This window comes from Xenia sp. Carnegie-2017, unplaced genomic scaffold (genome assembly GCF_021976095.1).
Source record: "Xenia sp. Carnegie-2017 unplaced genomic scaffold, XeniaSp_v1 HiC_scaffold_22, whole genome shotgun sequence".
Classification (NCBI taxonomy): domain Eukaryota; kingdom Metazoa; phylum Cnidaria; class Anthozoa; order Malacalcyonacea; family Xeniidae; genus Xenia; species Xenia sp. Carnegie-2017.
In genome coordinates, this window is record NW_025813485.1 from 11,487,705 (window position 1) to 11,500,107 (window position 12,403).

The 12,403-nt window shown below is 38.4% G+C and overlaps 2 protein-coding genes and 1 non-coding gene across 4 annotated transcripts in view; 2 read left to right on the forward strand and 1 right to left on the reverse strand.

The window, feature by feature from the left end:
- Positions 1 to 1,167: 1,167 nt before the first annotated feature.
- Positions 1,168 to 9,052, reverse strand: LOC124447462 (filamin-C-like). The gene is made up of 7 exons (XM_046998407.1): positions 8,469 to 9,052; positions 5,395 to 6,434; positions 5,055 to 5,316; positions 4,077 to 4,352; positions 3,118 to 3,708; positions 2,100 to 2,546; positions 1,168 to 2,012 (listed from the first exon to the last, which is right to left on the reverse strand). Exons 1-7 carry the CDS (start codon positions 8,788 to 8,790, stop codon positions 1,600 to 1,602), a joined length of 3,351 nt encoding a protein of 1,116 aa, XP_046854363.1. The 5' UTR covers positions 8,791 to 9,052; the 3' UTR covers positions 1,168 to 1,599.
- Positions 7,218 to 12,403, forward strand: part of LOC124447463 (pre-rRNA-processing protein TSR1 homolog) — a 33,627-nt gene continuing 28,441 nt past the window's right edge. The window contains exons 1-4 of one of the 2 annotated variants that reach the window (XM_046998408.1): positions 7,218 to 7,328; positions 7,444 to 7,575; positions 9,479 to 9,677; positions 10,051 to 10,074. The gene's annotated coding sequence lies outside the window, so the exon portion shown is untranslated. The remainder of the gene's footprint in view (positions 7,329 to 7,443; positions 7,576 to 9,478; positions 9,678 to 10,050; positions 10,075 to 12,403) is intronic. The other variant, XM_046998409.1, reaches the window with a different exon arrangement.
- Positions 10,621 to 10,767, forward strand: LOC124447591. The gene has a single exon (XR_006948768.1). It is a non-coding gene; the product is annotated as a U12 minor spliceosomal RNA (small nuclear RNA).

Below are 12,403 nucleotides of genomic sequence, written 5' to 3' on the forward strand. Positions count from 1 at the left end.
ACTTAAACGTCGAACGTTGGTTATTGGTTCATCTTACACAGTAAACAAATGTACTTCAATTCAAAAGGACATATCAATAATGATTTAAAATAGGTACGTGCGTACATATATTTGCACTCACGTATAATGTGTTCATGTTCGTTAATGCAGAATTATAAATTAGCTATATAGTATTTTATAGTTAATGTGAGTCATTGAGTCCCGACTTTCTTCGATGAACTTATTTGGATTGTACTTTGTTTTTGAAAATTGAAATATGTGTTGTACTATGTTTGGCTTAAACAACTACTTACAAGACGTTTCAAGACCAAGACTAAAAGAGTTTTTTTTCTGGAAATGTGATATGAATTGTCATATCAGAATATGCTAAAAAGATATTTAATTGTGACTATGTCGCTTATTAGCTGTTAAAGGAACTTTCCATGAAACCATTTCCTCCAACTGTCACGATATTGAATACTAACTTATAATTGTAAAAAAAATTAAAAAAGTAATTGCTATGTGCTGCATTTAGCTGTTCTGTAATAAGATTTGAATACTTACGATATTGCTTTCTTTAATACATTTGGTAGCCAATAACAACACTGCAATGAGAATAGAACTGTAACGAACTAAAGGCTGATTTCCATTCAGAGCAAATTGTCGCGCGATCGACTTTTTGCGATCACTTTCTTTTGAATTGTGTGCAGCAGTGTGAAGTTGTTCCGGTCGAGAGCTTATAATTGAAAAGAAAGTGTTCGGAAAAAGTCGATCGCGCGACAATTTGCACTGAATGGAAATCACCTTTAATAATTGTGACATCTGACAAAACCGTCTAAACATAGAACTTACCTATTGAGAAATATGTCTTGTTGACAAATTGCAAAAATTTGTTAATCAAGCACGTTGACTGGAAACGGGTGTTTGTCTCACAACAAAATACAACTATAGTATAGATTACCCTAAATGACCCACTGAACTTCCCAATCAAAAAACGTCTCGTATCTAATTAACCCCAACCTCACCCTTCTTAGAGCGCGGATTTCTCCCTGGGTCTAAGACCACCCACCGGCCTTAGAAATGCTGGAGTTCAATAAACGTCTCAGGCGTTTATAGAATCATTTACGACAATAAAATAATTTTGAATAAGTTAGGGCTTACGGTCAACATCACAATTTAAGAACTACGTTGAACATTATAAGGTTATTTATTTTAATCTGTTATAAACCATTTGAAAAAACTATATAAGCTTATCTTTACAACTAATGGTGCAATGTACGTAGCTGTCATTGTGATCGTAAAACGTGGTATGAAGAATTCGACGCGTAGAAGAGCAGTCCCGTAATACAACGCTCTGTGTTCAATAAACGACTACATGAAACCAAAATATTTTTACGTGAAAATCTTTTCTAAGTAACTAAAAATTGAATTTAAATTATTTAATATATATAAGTGTATGTATATGTGAACGTAGGATGCGTAAGTATATTTAACAACGAATGGTTTGTAAAAAATATTTTCCTGCCTTATCTAATTTTAACAAAATTCTATGCATTTGTCGCTCCTGGAAAATAAACGAAGAAATGACGCGTATAATGTATGTATAGACACAAGTTGACATCAGTAGGTATCGCCAGTTCCATTTATCTTTTGCAGATCATTATCATTTTCCGCCAAGAAAACCGTGTAAGGACTGCCGGATATATCTTCGCCTAACCACGTGACGCTTATGTCGTATCGACCAGCCTGAGATGGGCTATACTTCACTGCAACGTTGCGGTCTTTCAGCTGTTTTTTAATACATTTCAAATCGAAACAATCTTTGGGGCCGTGAATTTTTATCTTAAGGGTGCCGGCTCCAGCGCCTTTAGTGTCGATCACGAATTTCCCTTCGAAATCGTCGATGACGCCGTTCTCGACACCTGGACCAACGGCGACAATATTTGTGGCATTTGGACGGTCTACCACGTTCACTTCGAACGGGCTTCCCTGGACGGGTTGTCCTCCCCATTCAATGTGTATCGAGTGAAGTCCTAAATTTTTACATAAGAAAAAATATTCCAATTATAAGACTACGAACCAAAAAGAATAATGGCAAATCAAAGTCCCATAGAACATACCACTCTCCGTCGGATGAATTATTAACGTATAAGTGCCATTACGGTTGTCATTAGCATTTGCATCGCAGTCTTTACTAGGCCCGTCACAACGTACAGCTAAAGCACCAGTGTCCGAGGATCCTGTTATCACGGTTAGTTTAATGGGTTCATCAACAAAGCCACCAGTGGTGAGAGCTTTGCCTTCAACGGTGCACTGTGATAATTCTGGCTCACCAACGATCTCCACTGTGAAAGGACTTCCCGGGACATTGTCACCATCAAAGAGCACATGTAGGGCATAAGTACCCGGGATAGAAGCGACATATCGACAATCGTATGTGCCATTCCCATTATCTTCAACTTCCACATCTGTAGAAGTATATTGCACTCCTTGCAGTGTGGATGTGATGATACCTTCACCAGCATCGCTACAATCGACTGTGAACTCGCCCAGCTTATTCACATCACCTACAAGTAAAAGGAAATCATAGTGAAGAGTTAATGCAATCATTATTTTATTATTGTCACAAGAACTTGAGGGCGTAGAGACACTAAACTCAAGAATGGATCGCGTAGCTTTGGTTAGAGTAGAGTGCCAATTTCCCAACAAAATGCAAAATATACCAAAAAACTAAGAAAAATCGATTGTGATCAGCGTCAAATGACAGCAAATTTTAAAAAGTGATCCAATCACCATAAAAAGGCAGCATAATTCAGCAGAAGTCTGACATGCTACGACAACAGGTAGCCACCGAATTAAACTCTGAATTATGGCACCACCCCCAAAAAACCATTACAGATCCATTCCTGAAAAACTGGTGCCAGGTTGCGCGAAACGTGCTAAGAGGTTTTCGATTGTTTCAAAAATGTCTTTAAGTTAAAAAGTTACGATTTGAACCGGATACAAAATAAAATAAAATGTAACTTCCCAGATAACGAAGTTTCATTTACATGAAGAAAATATGGCCATTCCAAAACCACCCCTCCCCCTCCCAATAAGAAACCATCATGGGTCCATCCCTGAGTGAAAAGGACTTACATTCTTTCAATCCGCCTCCATAAACAATACATTTGGAAGCATCTGGAGAGATATGCGGTTCTGTGACATCCACTTTCATCGGTTGATCCGCTATCAAGCCGCCACCGAAGAGAATTTTGATTTCATACTCTCCAGGCACCGTAGGCACAAACCTCAAATGATACAAGTTGTCCGTTCGTTGAACAAAGCTGGATTCGACGCTGACGTTTCCTGGTGCGAGAATTTCCGCCTCGAGTTCACCTTCACCCGCTTCTTCTAGAACTTCCAAAGGTATAATCACTTCATTTCCAACCGTCATCTCATCCTCACTAAGATTTTGCACCAGAACCTTGCTGGGATCTGCAACTTTTACAACGAACGGACTACCGCGAACGTTCACGCCGGCAAATTTGACGAAGATCTTGTGATCGCCTATTTCGTGTGGTGTGTAGTGAACGACGTACGTGTCCGATTCGCTTTGCGATTGTTCTATATGTACGGGAACCGATTCTCCAAACGGAGAAACAGCCGTTATTGCAAGCTGGCCCTTTCCTGCACCATGCAGGCTAACCAAAAATTCCTCTTGCTCATGAAGTCGCACCTGATAGAGACCTAAAACAGTACCCAGTGTCATGCTCTTTAAATTCATAGTATCAACTTTTTAAAATGCCTATAGCATTTATAGATATATTAAAAGTATCATTCAAAATATGAGACACAAACTCGCTTCATGACGTGATATCTTAAGTGAAAACGAAAGCGAAACCGGAGTGAAATCTGAGTGGAAACAAAGTGAAACCTGAAACACAAACTCGCTTTTCTGACGTTCGGTCTCATTCCGAGAGGATTTCAAATTCTTTGTAATAAAACTTATTTTAAAAACTTTTCAAAATAAAAAGTTATTTTTTGCCAAACAATCGCAGTACAAGATGCAGCGTTTCACAATTTATCCTTTTTAATTAAAAATCATCGGAATATACCTTCACCGTGAGCTACAGCCTTCCCAGGATCTGCAACGACTGTTCCAAGAGGGCTGCCTCCAATTTCTTTTCCATTGAAGAAGAGCTTAATAATGTACTCTCCGGGTTCAACTGGGACGAACGAAATTCTGTAGAGGCTATTTCCCAGTTCCCGAACGTCGACATTCACTTCTCCCTTTGGTCCATGACCAGTGGCAGTAAGCACGCCACCACCAGCGGCCTCTGTGTTCACGTTAAACTCAACTGCCTTGTTAAGCAGACCTGTTTCGACACTCTCTAGGATATAAAAAATCCCTGGTACATATCTGCGTACAAATATTACTTGCAAAGTGTAAAAACAATAGCTAAAATGAAACTGAAATTCCATCTACTCGCCCATGTTTCATTTTGCAATTTTGACCTTCGCGTCAAATATACATTTACTGTAAGAGTAGTCAAAAAAATTGGCTCAACTTTCGGCAATTGTTTTTTGCATGAAGTGTTGATGTAACAAAATTGTACCATGCATTCTTAGTTAGTAGCATAGTTTCCAAATGTGGCTTTTCTCTGTAGAAGGTCAATCTTCACAAAGCAACTCATGACATGTATTAATTTTCATTGTCTTAAATATGCTCATAAAATACACACCGTTAAAATTTGGCATACTAAGTGGTAATTTTGGATACCACTAGATTTTCTGACGCTGGAAAAAAATTCGAGTTCTGTGCGAGAGCTTGTTCGAGATTGAGGGGAGGGCAGAACATGATGTAAAGAGAATCTATGTTGGGAACCTGACTTTAACCTATTAATTTATTGACGAGTCCATTTTGTCCATAAAAAATGACGGGAAGGCATGCCTCGTTGCTGTGTAAAGGAGTTTATATTCAAAGTTAATTTCACGCAACGCAACTCAATTTTGTTACAAAGTAAATGAGACGTAATGATGAAAAATGTCGTTTAAAACATGACTACGAGTAAACAGTTAAAATAAATTCTTACCTCTGTCTGAAATAACCACACGCTTCGGATCACCGACCATCACTTTCAAAGGACTACCAGGAATAGGTGTATCTCCAAATCGAATATCCACATTATGTTCGCCAACTTCGACAGGTATGAAGGACACCTCATAGTTGCCGCTTGTTTCAAAGATTTCCGACGGAATGGTTGACGTTGGGCCGTCAACAACGACTGCTAGAGGCGTCGCATGCGAGCGAGATGAGGATACAAGTAAGTCGAACTTGTCATTGTAGACTGCGTACTACAGTAAACGATAATATAGGTTAGTGAAAGACTTCTGATTCGTACATTAAATGCAGCTTTTGGAAGCTGTTACTACCTTGATACTGGGACCTGAAACAGTCACGCCATTTACATCCTCTCGAACTTTCGTGTGAAATGGACTTGAGGGTATTTCGCTGTCAAGGTGACTGACACTAACAACGTGGGTCCCACTCTCCATCGGTACGTATGCGCAGTGCAGCTCATTACCAGTTTCCTCAAATTTCACTGGAATTCTATGACCACTTGGACTTTCTACGGACACTTGAAGATTTTCAAAAGTCATATTGTTGTTCGCAATGACGTCGAACTCGACCTCTTTGCCCACGACGCCATTTCTCAAAGTTGAAGCATCGACTTTGAACTCGCCAGATTTGTCTTCCACTTTCAAGCCACGGAACTGCAGGAGATACGCCATGACACTGAGTTCATCGATATTTCCGCCGACGACATCCTTGGCTTGCATCGTTGGCTTTATGTTCAAGTTTTTTTCCACAGCCTCGAAGCACATCTCGACATTTTCCACAGGAGACTGAGACGCGAGCACTTGCTCATGATTTGGGATGAGGCCAGGACACACGCTGTCCGTGAAACGAACTAAGTTGACGCCGTTCGACCAATCAGTATTGAAGTTGGAAACGCGAATTCTCGGTGAGTAATCGTTGACGAATTTCAATGTTGCCTTCTCGCCGGGCGAACCAAGTTGTGTATAATATGACAAGTACGTCATCATACTTAGCTCGTCTTTAGCAGGACTGACGATATATGATGGCGAAACAACCTGGGGAATGCCGTGATTCGTCTCCGCCATTTCCATACATTCGGTTACTATTTCTAAATTATCCTCTGGTCGAAGATCTTTGTAATTTGGATACGATCCGGGTTCTAAAAATTCCATCAAGCCCGCCATGGCGCGACCATCGTTCCAGTCTGAAGTCAGGTTTTTTATTTGGACGTCGGGAATGGCTGCTTGTAGCCACGTGATCAGCAAGAGCTTTCCCGAGACGTTGGAGCTGGTACTAATTTGATAATGAAGAATCATGCGCCAAATGAGACCCAGAATCAATTTGTGGTTACCGCTGTGGACATCCTCTGGCCCTGAATGTAAAAAGGTTATTATTGGGGTGATTAAGATGTCATCTGAAAGGTTGGTTCTCTTGTTGTCGTCCGTGTCGCTTGAGTATGAATTGAGTCGGAGTGAGCAATAGAGCTCTGTCCTATCGCGTTGCGTTCAAGAGACGACTGAGACGAGTAAAACAACTTTCACAACAATTTGAAAACCAGGCTAAACAAGGGGCGCTGGTTTTTCAGAACTGGAATCCGCGTGATTCTGACTAGTAAAAAGTCTCTTTTACTTTCCACAGTTAAAAAGGTAAAAGTTCGAATAGTTTAATTTTACAAAAACTTATTTGTGTAACATCATCCCACTTCGTAAATTTGCGGTCGTTTATGTTCGAAGTAGAAATTCATTACTGTTGTAAAATGGACTCAGTACGTGGCACATTCATTCGGGAAAAAAAAAATATTTAAAAACAGGCCCCGTTTTCAACATGTCGAATTGCTGTGGGAGCATTTTAAATTTTCTGTTTGTAAAATCATACTGTTATTCTATTGCAAAGCTTTAATTTGATTGGCTGCTCTACTCGTTATCTATTTTCACGGTTTTCAATAGATGGCGATGGCGAGTAGCGAAAAACAACATTGCTGCCCACCCTGCTGTCTAGTGTTTTACTTAGGTTTCTGACGACGAGCTTCATTGTTTACTTCAAAAAACAATTCTAGAGAAGACAAGAATTGTTTCACCTCATCAACCATCACCTCAAAGAAACTCGAGCTCGTAATCTAATTGTTAAAAAGACAGTGAAGGACAAGCAAACGAAGTAAATCTTTCAAATAAATAAGCATTTGCTCCGATAAGGGAAATAATATTGAGGGGTATCACCACAGCCCTTCCCCATCGCATTTGGAAATTGCATGATCAGTTTGAAGAAGGTACGTTTGGAATGTCTGCGAAAATTCTCCATTGCCTAGAAAGGCCATAGATAAATCTCGTCAATTTATCATCAGGAATTCTCATCAATTCCGAAGTGTTTTGTTATATCCATAGGAGAAGAAATCGATTGAGTATAAATAAGGGTTTTTGATTGATTCGACGCGTTATTTGTTGAAACTCAGTCGACAAAGACCCAGACCAAGAGACACTCCTTTGAGTGGCCAAAAGCGGCCGAAAACTTCAAAGGTATGTCTTTTCTTGTTTGTTACCAATGGTTTCCGATAAAGAACTCTTGTGTTATAAGCATACATCCTACGGTTTCTATGGTAAATAGAATCTAAAATACTAAATATTTTAGTACATTTGAGGTTGTTCGCGAATTCTATTCGAGTATGTTGATACATTCCGAAGACAAAACAATCAAAACCATCGACGATGCTGAATCTTGCAGGTTTTATGACAGCAAATCAGTTTTTATTGCACAAGAGCATAAAACGTTCAATAAATTGAAAGACTTTTCAACAATGCCAAAATTGGCGAATCGTATGAATGGCATGCCAGAGTGCTTGCGAACCGGATTTATAATAAAAAGATTTAACGTGCAGTTCAGATAAATAATAACAGTACAGATTCAATAAATAAGATGAAAATCTAAATAGATTATATGAAAAACGTGCCAAGCAGTTCTTGGTGTTACCATTGAAATATTTTAACAATTTATCATTAGAAACATATTTTGGTAACGATACAGAATTTATGAAATTCGGTTAGCAGTACGGTACATAAACTCAAACTTCATGAGCAAATTTGACAGCATAGTGAGCATACGTGTAACTCATTAGCATATCACAACATTCCTGATTTAATCAATAAACAAATGTGATTTAAATAAAAATTAAATGTTTCGATAAAATTCTGTAAAACGGCCTCAATCATGACCACATGAAGACAAGAACATACTTGTGCGATATATTAATAGATAACATATCCTTCTCTAAACTTTGCAATTCTTTATATATTGCCATTAACGCCAATGGGGCTCAAATTACATCGCAAATAATTCAACAGTCTACTCACAAACAAAATGCAGCTGAACAGCACAAAACTACATGCTGTATAAAAGATTGCTTGATATTTACCTATATTCACCAATTTTATTCCGTCGTCGGTTAGCATGTCCAATGCCAGTTTGATATTGTCTAGTTTCTGTGAGAATATCCTCGGTTTTTTACAGTATTTGTTGACCTTTTTACCTGATATCACTTCGACAAGTTTTATCAAACATACGCCATCTTCGAAGGCTGTTGTCAAATCATCGATCGACTCGATCGAATGGGCCTTTTTGATATTCTCGCGAGCCCAATTCGTGAAAGTTGTCGTTTGAAATGCCACCCAATCGTCTTGATTTGGCCCGTCCGCAACGCTTAAGTGCATGGAGCCTCGAGAGTTGCTTTTTCTCATTCTGGCCTCGCTGTAGGGATGTGATTCGTAGCCTCGTTCAAAATTGTCTCTGGTATCACAAACGGTGAAATATGCGAATGTTAGAATGTAGTATATTCCAGACGAATTCCAAACGAATGTGGCGAATGAATGATTTGTGCTTTACTTAACTTCACCGACCGACCACAAGTAAATTCAATGCATTCTTGTTACACATGAGTGGGTAAAATTTGAAAGACAAAAATGAAAATTGCTAATTGCTTGAAGGAAACTTTAAATTGGAAATGTTTGTTTAGCTAGTTATAATAAATATGAGGCCAGTGCGTCATCAGTTTTCGCGCACAGTCGTCTTTGACGTAATCGGCCAATACAAAATGACCCAAATTTCACCCCACATCACTGAATAACTGACAGCCCTGAATGGCAATGTGAATCCGTGTCTTTTTTCATTTTTGTTTCTACGGCTGAAGCATCGACCGTATCGCATCAAGGAAAAAATCCAATAGATACATTGGGGTATTGAAAAGGAACGCAGGAGGACGCGACACGAAAGAAGACGCGTTCACTGGTTTAATGATTAACTAACTTTTCATAAGTATCTGCAAATACGAACGGGTTTTCCGATTGAGTCAATCACAGAATAGCGATGAACATCAATTATTTGTTCTTTCTATTTATCATTTCTGTAATGTATTGTCTTTCATTGTAGTTCAAACCAACCATAAACTCTGATCAAATATGCAGACACCGACCCAAATTATCAAGTAAAACCATCAATGTATGATGCCATATAAATATACATCATGTAGGAGAATATTGGCTTTGGATAACTCACAGCGGTGTTGCACTTAGGTTGCAATCCTACAATTATAATGTCATTGTTATGTCAATTAGTCTTTGGAGTTTAAGTAAGCAGCACATTAAAAATATATAAATAACAAGAAATTAAAAGATTTCAACGTTTTGTGACTCTAGTTATAATGGTGAACATGAAGGTCACCTTCGCTCGATCTGTTCTTCACATCATTCAATGTCGTGCTTAGCCGGTGATAGATAAAAGTCTTCTTTTCCTCGCTATATATGACTTAATTGTCTTGTTTAAGTTTTGCTGAAAGGCAGATTTGGTCTAGCCCTTTTGGACAACACTAGCAGAAGTGGTTAACCTCTCTTAGATAAAATTGCCTGCCAACAAAACGTAAACAAGGCAAATTATTTATATCATTTTCTTCACTTTTCGTTTCGCATGTTTTTATGAAAAGTTTGTCACTTTTTTCCTTGCAGTAACTCTCCTGATTTCTTTGTAAGGTATGTAAGCATTTTTTGTTTCAAAACATGCGAGCTCGTGTAAATTCAATAGTAATTCAGTTCTCAAGACTGTAATAATTGACTTAACTGAAACGTTCCATCTATTTATTTATTCACCTACCTAGCTGAATTGGATTTGGTAACTCTGTTTGTGAATGTCGTTTCACAATTGAATTTTACTATAATACTCTGCAATTAAAGTTTTTCAAAAGCGAAATCACGTTTCTTGTATAGGTTGCATGCATTTCACTGATTTCAGAGTTAGAAATCAGAAACTAATCTTCAATTTCTTTTTTACTGTTGTGTTCATATGAAGCGTTCCTATGCGCATGCGCAAAATTAATTTTACTTTTCCTATTTATCTGTTTCACCAAACATGAATTTCGCAAAAGTGAATGGAGTGCTGACTTTCAAAAATAGATATCGGTGCATTGCACAAAATCTCGCTCATGTCATGATTCATGAAAAAAAAAAAGTATTTCTAAAATCACCACAAGCACTTGTTGTCTTGTCAGCATTTAAATTACGCTGGTTTGACTGTCATCGTTGCCTTAAACTAATGAGTAAGGAAAATAACGATCTGGGTGACGCCGGATCCACGCTCAGTATTGCGTAAGAATTTCTGTAGGGTAGAGGTCGCCCTTGGTTCACCGCTTACTTTTGCGAGTGTTCCTTGTTGAAGCGATCTCCGTTATTACGAAAAACATGGAATATTAACTTGAGAAAATGCAGTACATGCTAGTCGCAGATAAATATACATCGTTACTATATTTAGGAAATTACATTATTATCTACAAAAGTAGTTTTCGTAACTTGCGTGACAATCTGCAGCTCAGGAAAGCAGGAAGACAAATCATGTGTGAAAGTAAAAGAAGCAAATGCTAAACAAAGGTGTACGATGAAATGTGCCGATCGGTTTGACAAGGGAAAGGTTTTGATTAACACTGGAAGTGTGAAGATGAAAATAGTATTTCCTAGGATGGATGAACAAAAGAAATGAGGAAGAGCCGAGTAGAAAAGGAAACAGCTACAGATGACGATGTGTCAGCGAGTGCAATAAAACAATAAGCAGTGGTGAGGCAATCGGTTTTGATAATATACATGTGGAAGTGTGGAATTGTCTACGTGAGGTTGAGTTTTCAACTAAGTAATTAACTAATATCGTAGAAAGAAAAAGGAGACGTGCCAAGTTATAACATCTATCGACTGATCGAATACGGTTGAGTCATGAAATGAAGTTATGTGAAAAATAAATAGAAGCTAGACCACGAGCTAACGTGGGCATTTGTGAGCAGCAGTAAGAGTACAGATGCAATTAGGCAACTGATTAAGAAGTACGGGGAATGTGGAAAAAAGATGCATTGTGAATTGTCAAATTGTAGGTAGCATAAGACAGGGAGTCGAGAGAGAAACGGTGGTATTGTATGAGGAAGTCTGGAATATCAATGAAGTGTCATGTATGACAGCTGTAAAACAATCGAAGATGAGCTTTTCGCAAGACAAAGCTCAATATCAAAGAAGAGGTTGCTTCAACGAACGGCTCTGAGGCCTTGTTGTGGTGATGAAGTGATAGGCGGAGGAGATTAGGCAGGAATCGCATGCACTATGATGTTTGCAAAATTTTTTATCTGTAGTGGGAATAGGGAGTGAGTAGAGGTTACTCTAGTCTTTAGCGTGATGGAGGCTTGCCTTATAAAAAGTCGGAGGAATAAAGATTAGCCAAAAGAAGACAGAATACATGTGTTTGAATTCAAGAGACACGAGAAGATCAGTGTGGCTAAATGAAGTAAAGATAAAGACAGTAGAGCGTTTAAAAACTTTGGATTAAGAGTCGGGAGCAAAGGAGAATATTGGAAAAAAGCGTGTGCAGGCAGGGTGTATTATGTGATGTGGTCCTGTGGAGAAAAGTTTCGGGCTTGTCATGTTACAAAAGTATAGGTATAAATGAATGAAAGAGTTTACAAGACAGTAATGAGACCAGCAATGTTGTGTGGTTTAGAGAGAGTAGCACTGAGAAAGACATGTGGCTGTATTTTGCAGATATGAGGATGTTAAGGCTCTCTATAGATGTGATGCAGTGAGAAGGAGTCAGAAACGAGTGTATCAAAGGTAAAGCAAATGTAAGACTAGTTAGAAACAAAGCTAAAAATGCTAAGCAAAGAAGGTTTGGATGTGTTCATAGTTTTATTAAAAGTATTTAGAGGCTCTTGTGATTAAAAAAAATTACCTCGATGTACTCAATGTAAATCTAAATAGACTTTTTTTGAGAGCCTATGATCATTTCCTAGCATACCGTTTATTTGCATTTCTTCTCGCCCATACGAAACAA

Coding starts and splice junctions, on each gene's coding strand:
- LOC124447462 (XM_046998407.1), bottom strand. CDS start 8,790: ATGAGAAAAAGCAACTCTCGAGGCTCCATGCACTTAAGCGTTGCGGAC. Junction 5,317..5,394: donor TTTCAGGTCCCAGTATCAAG/GTAGTAACAGCT, acceptor CGTTTACTGTAG/TACGCAGTCTACAATGACAA. Junction 2,547..3,117: donor TGGAGGCGGATTGAAAGAAT/GTAAGTCCTTTT, acceptor TTTTACTTGTAG/GTGATGTGAATAAGCTGGGC.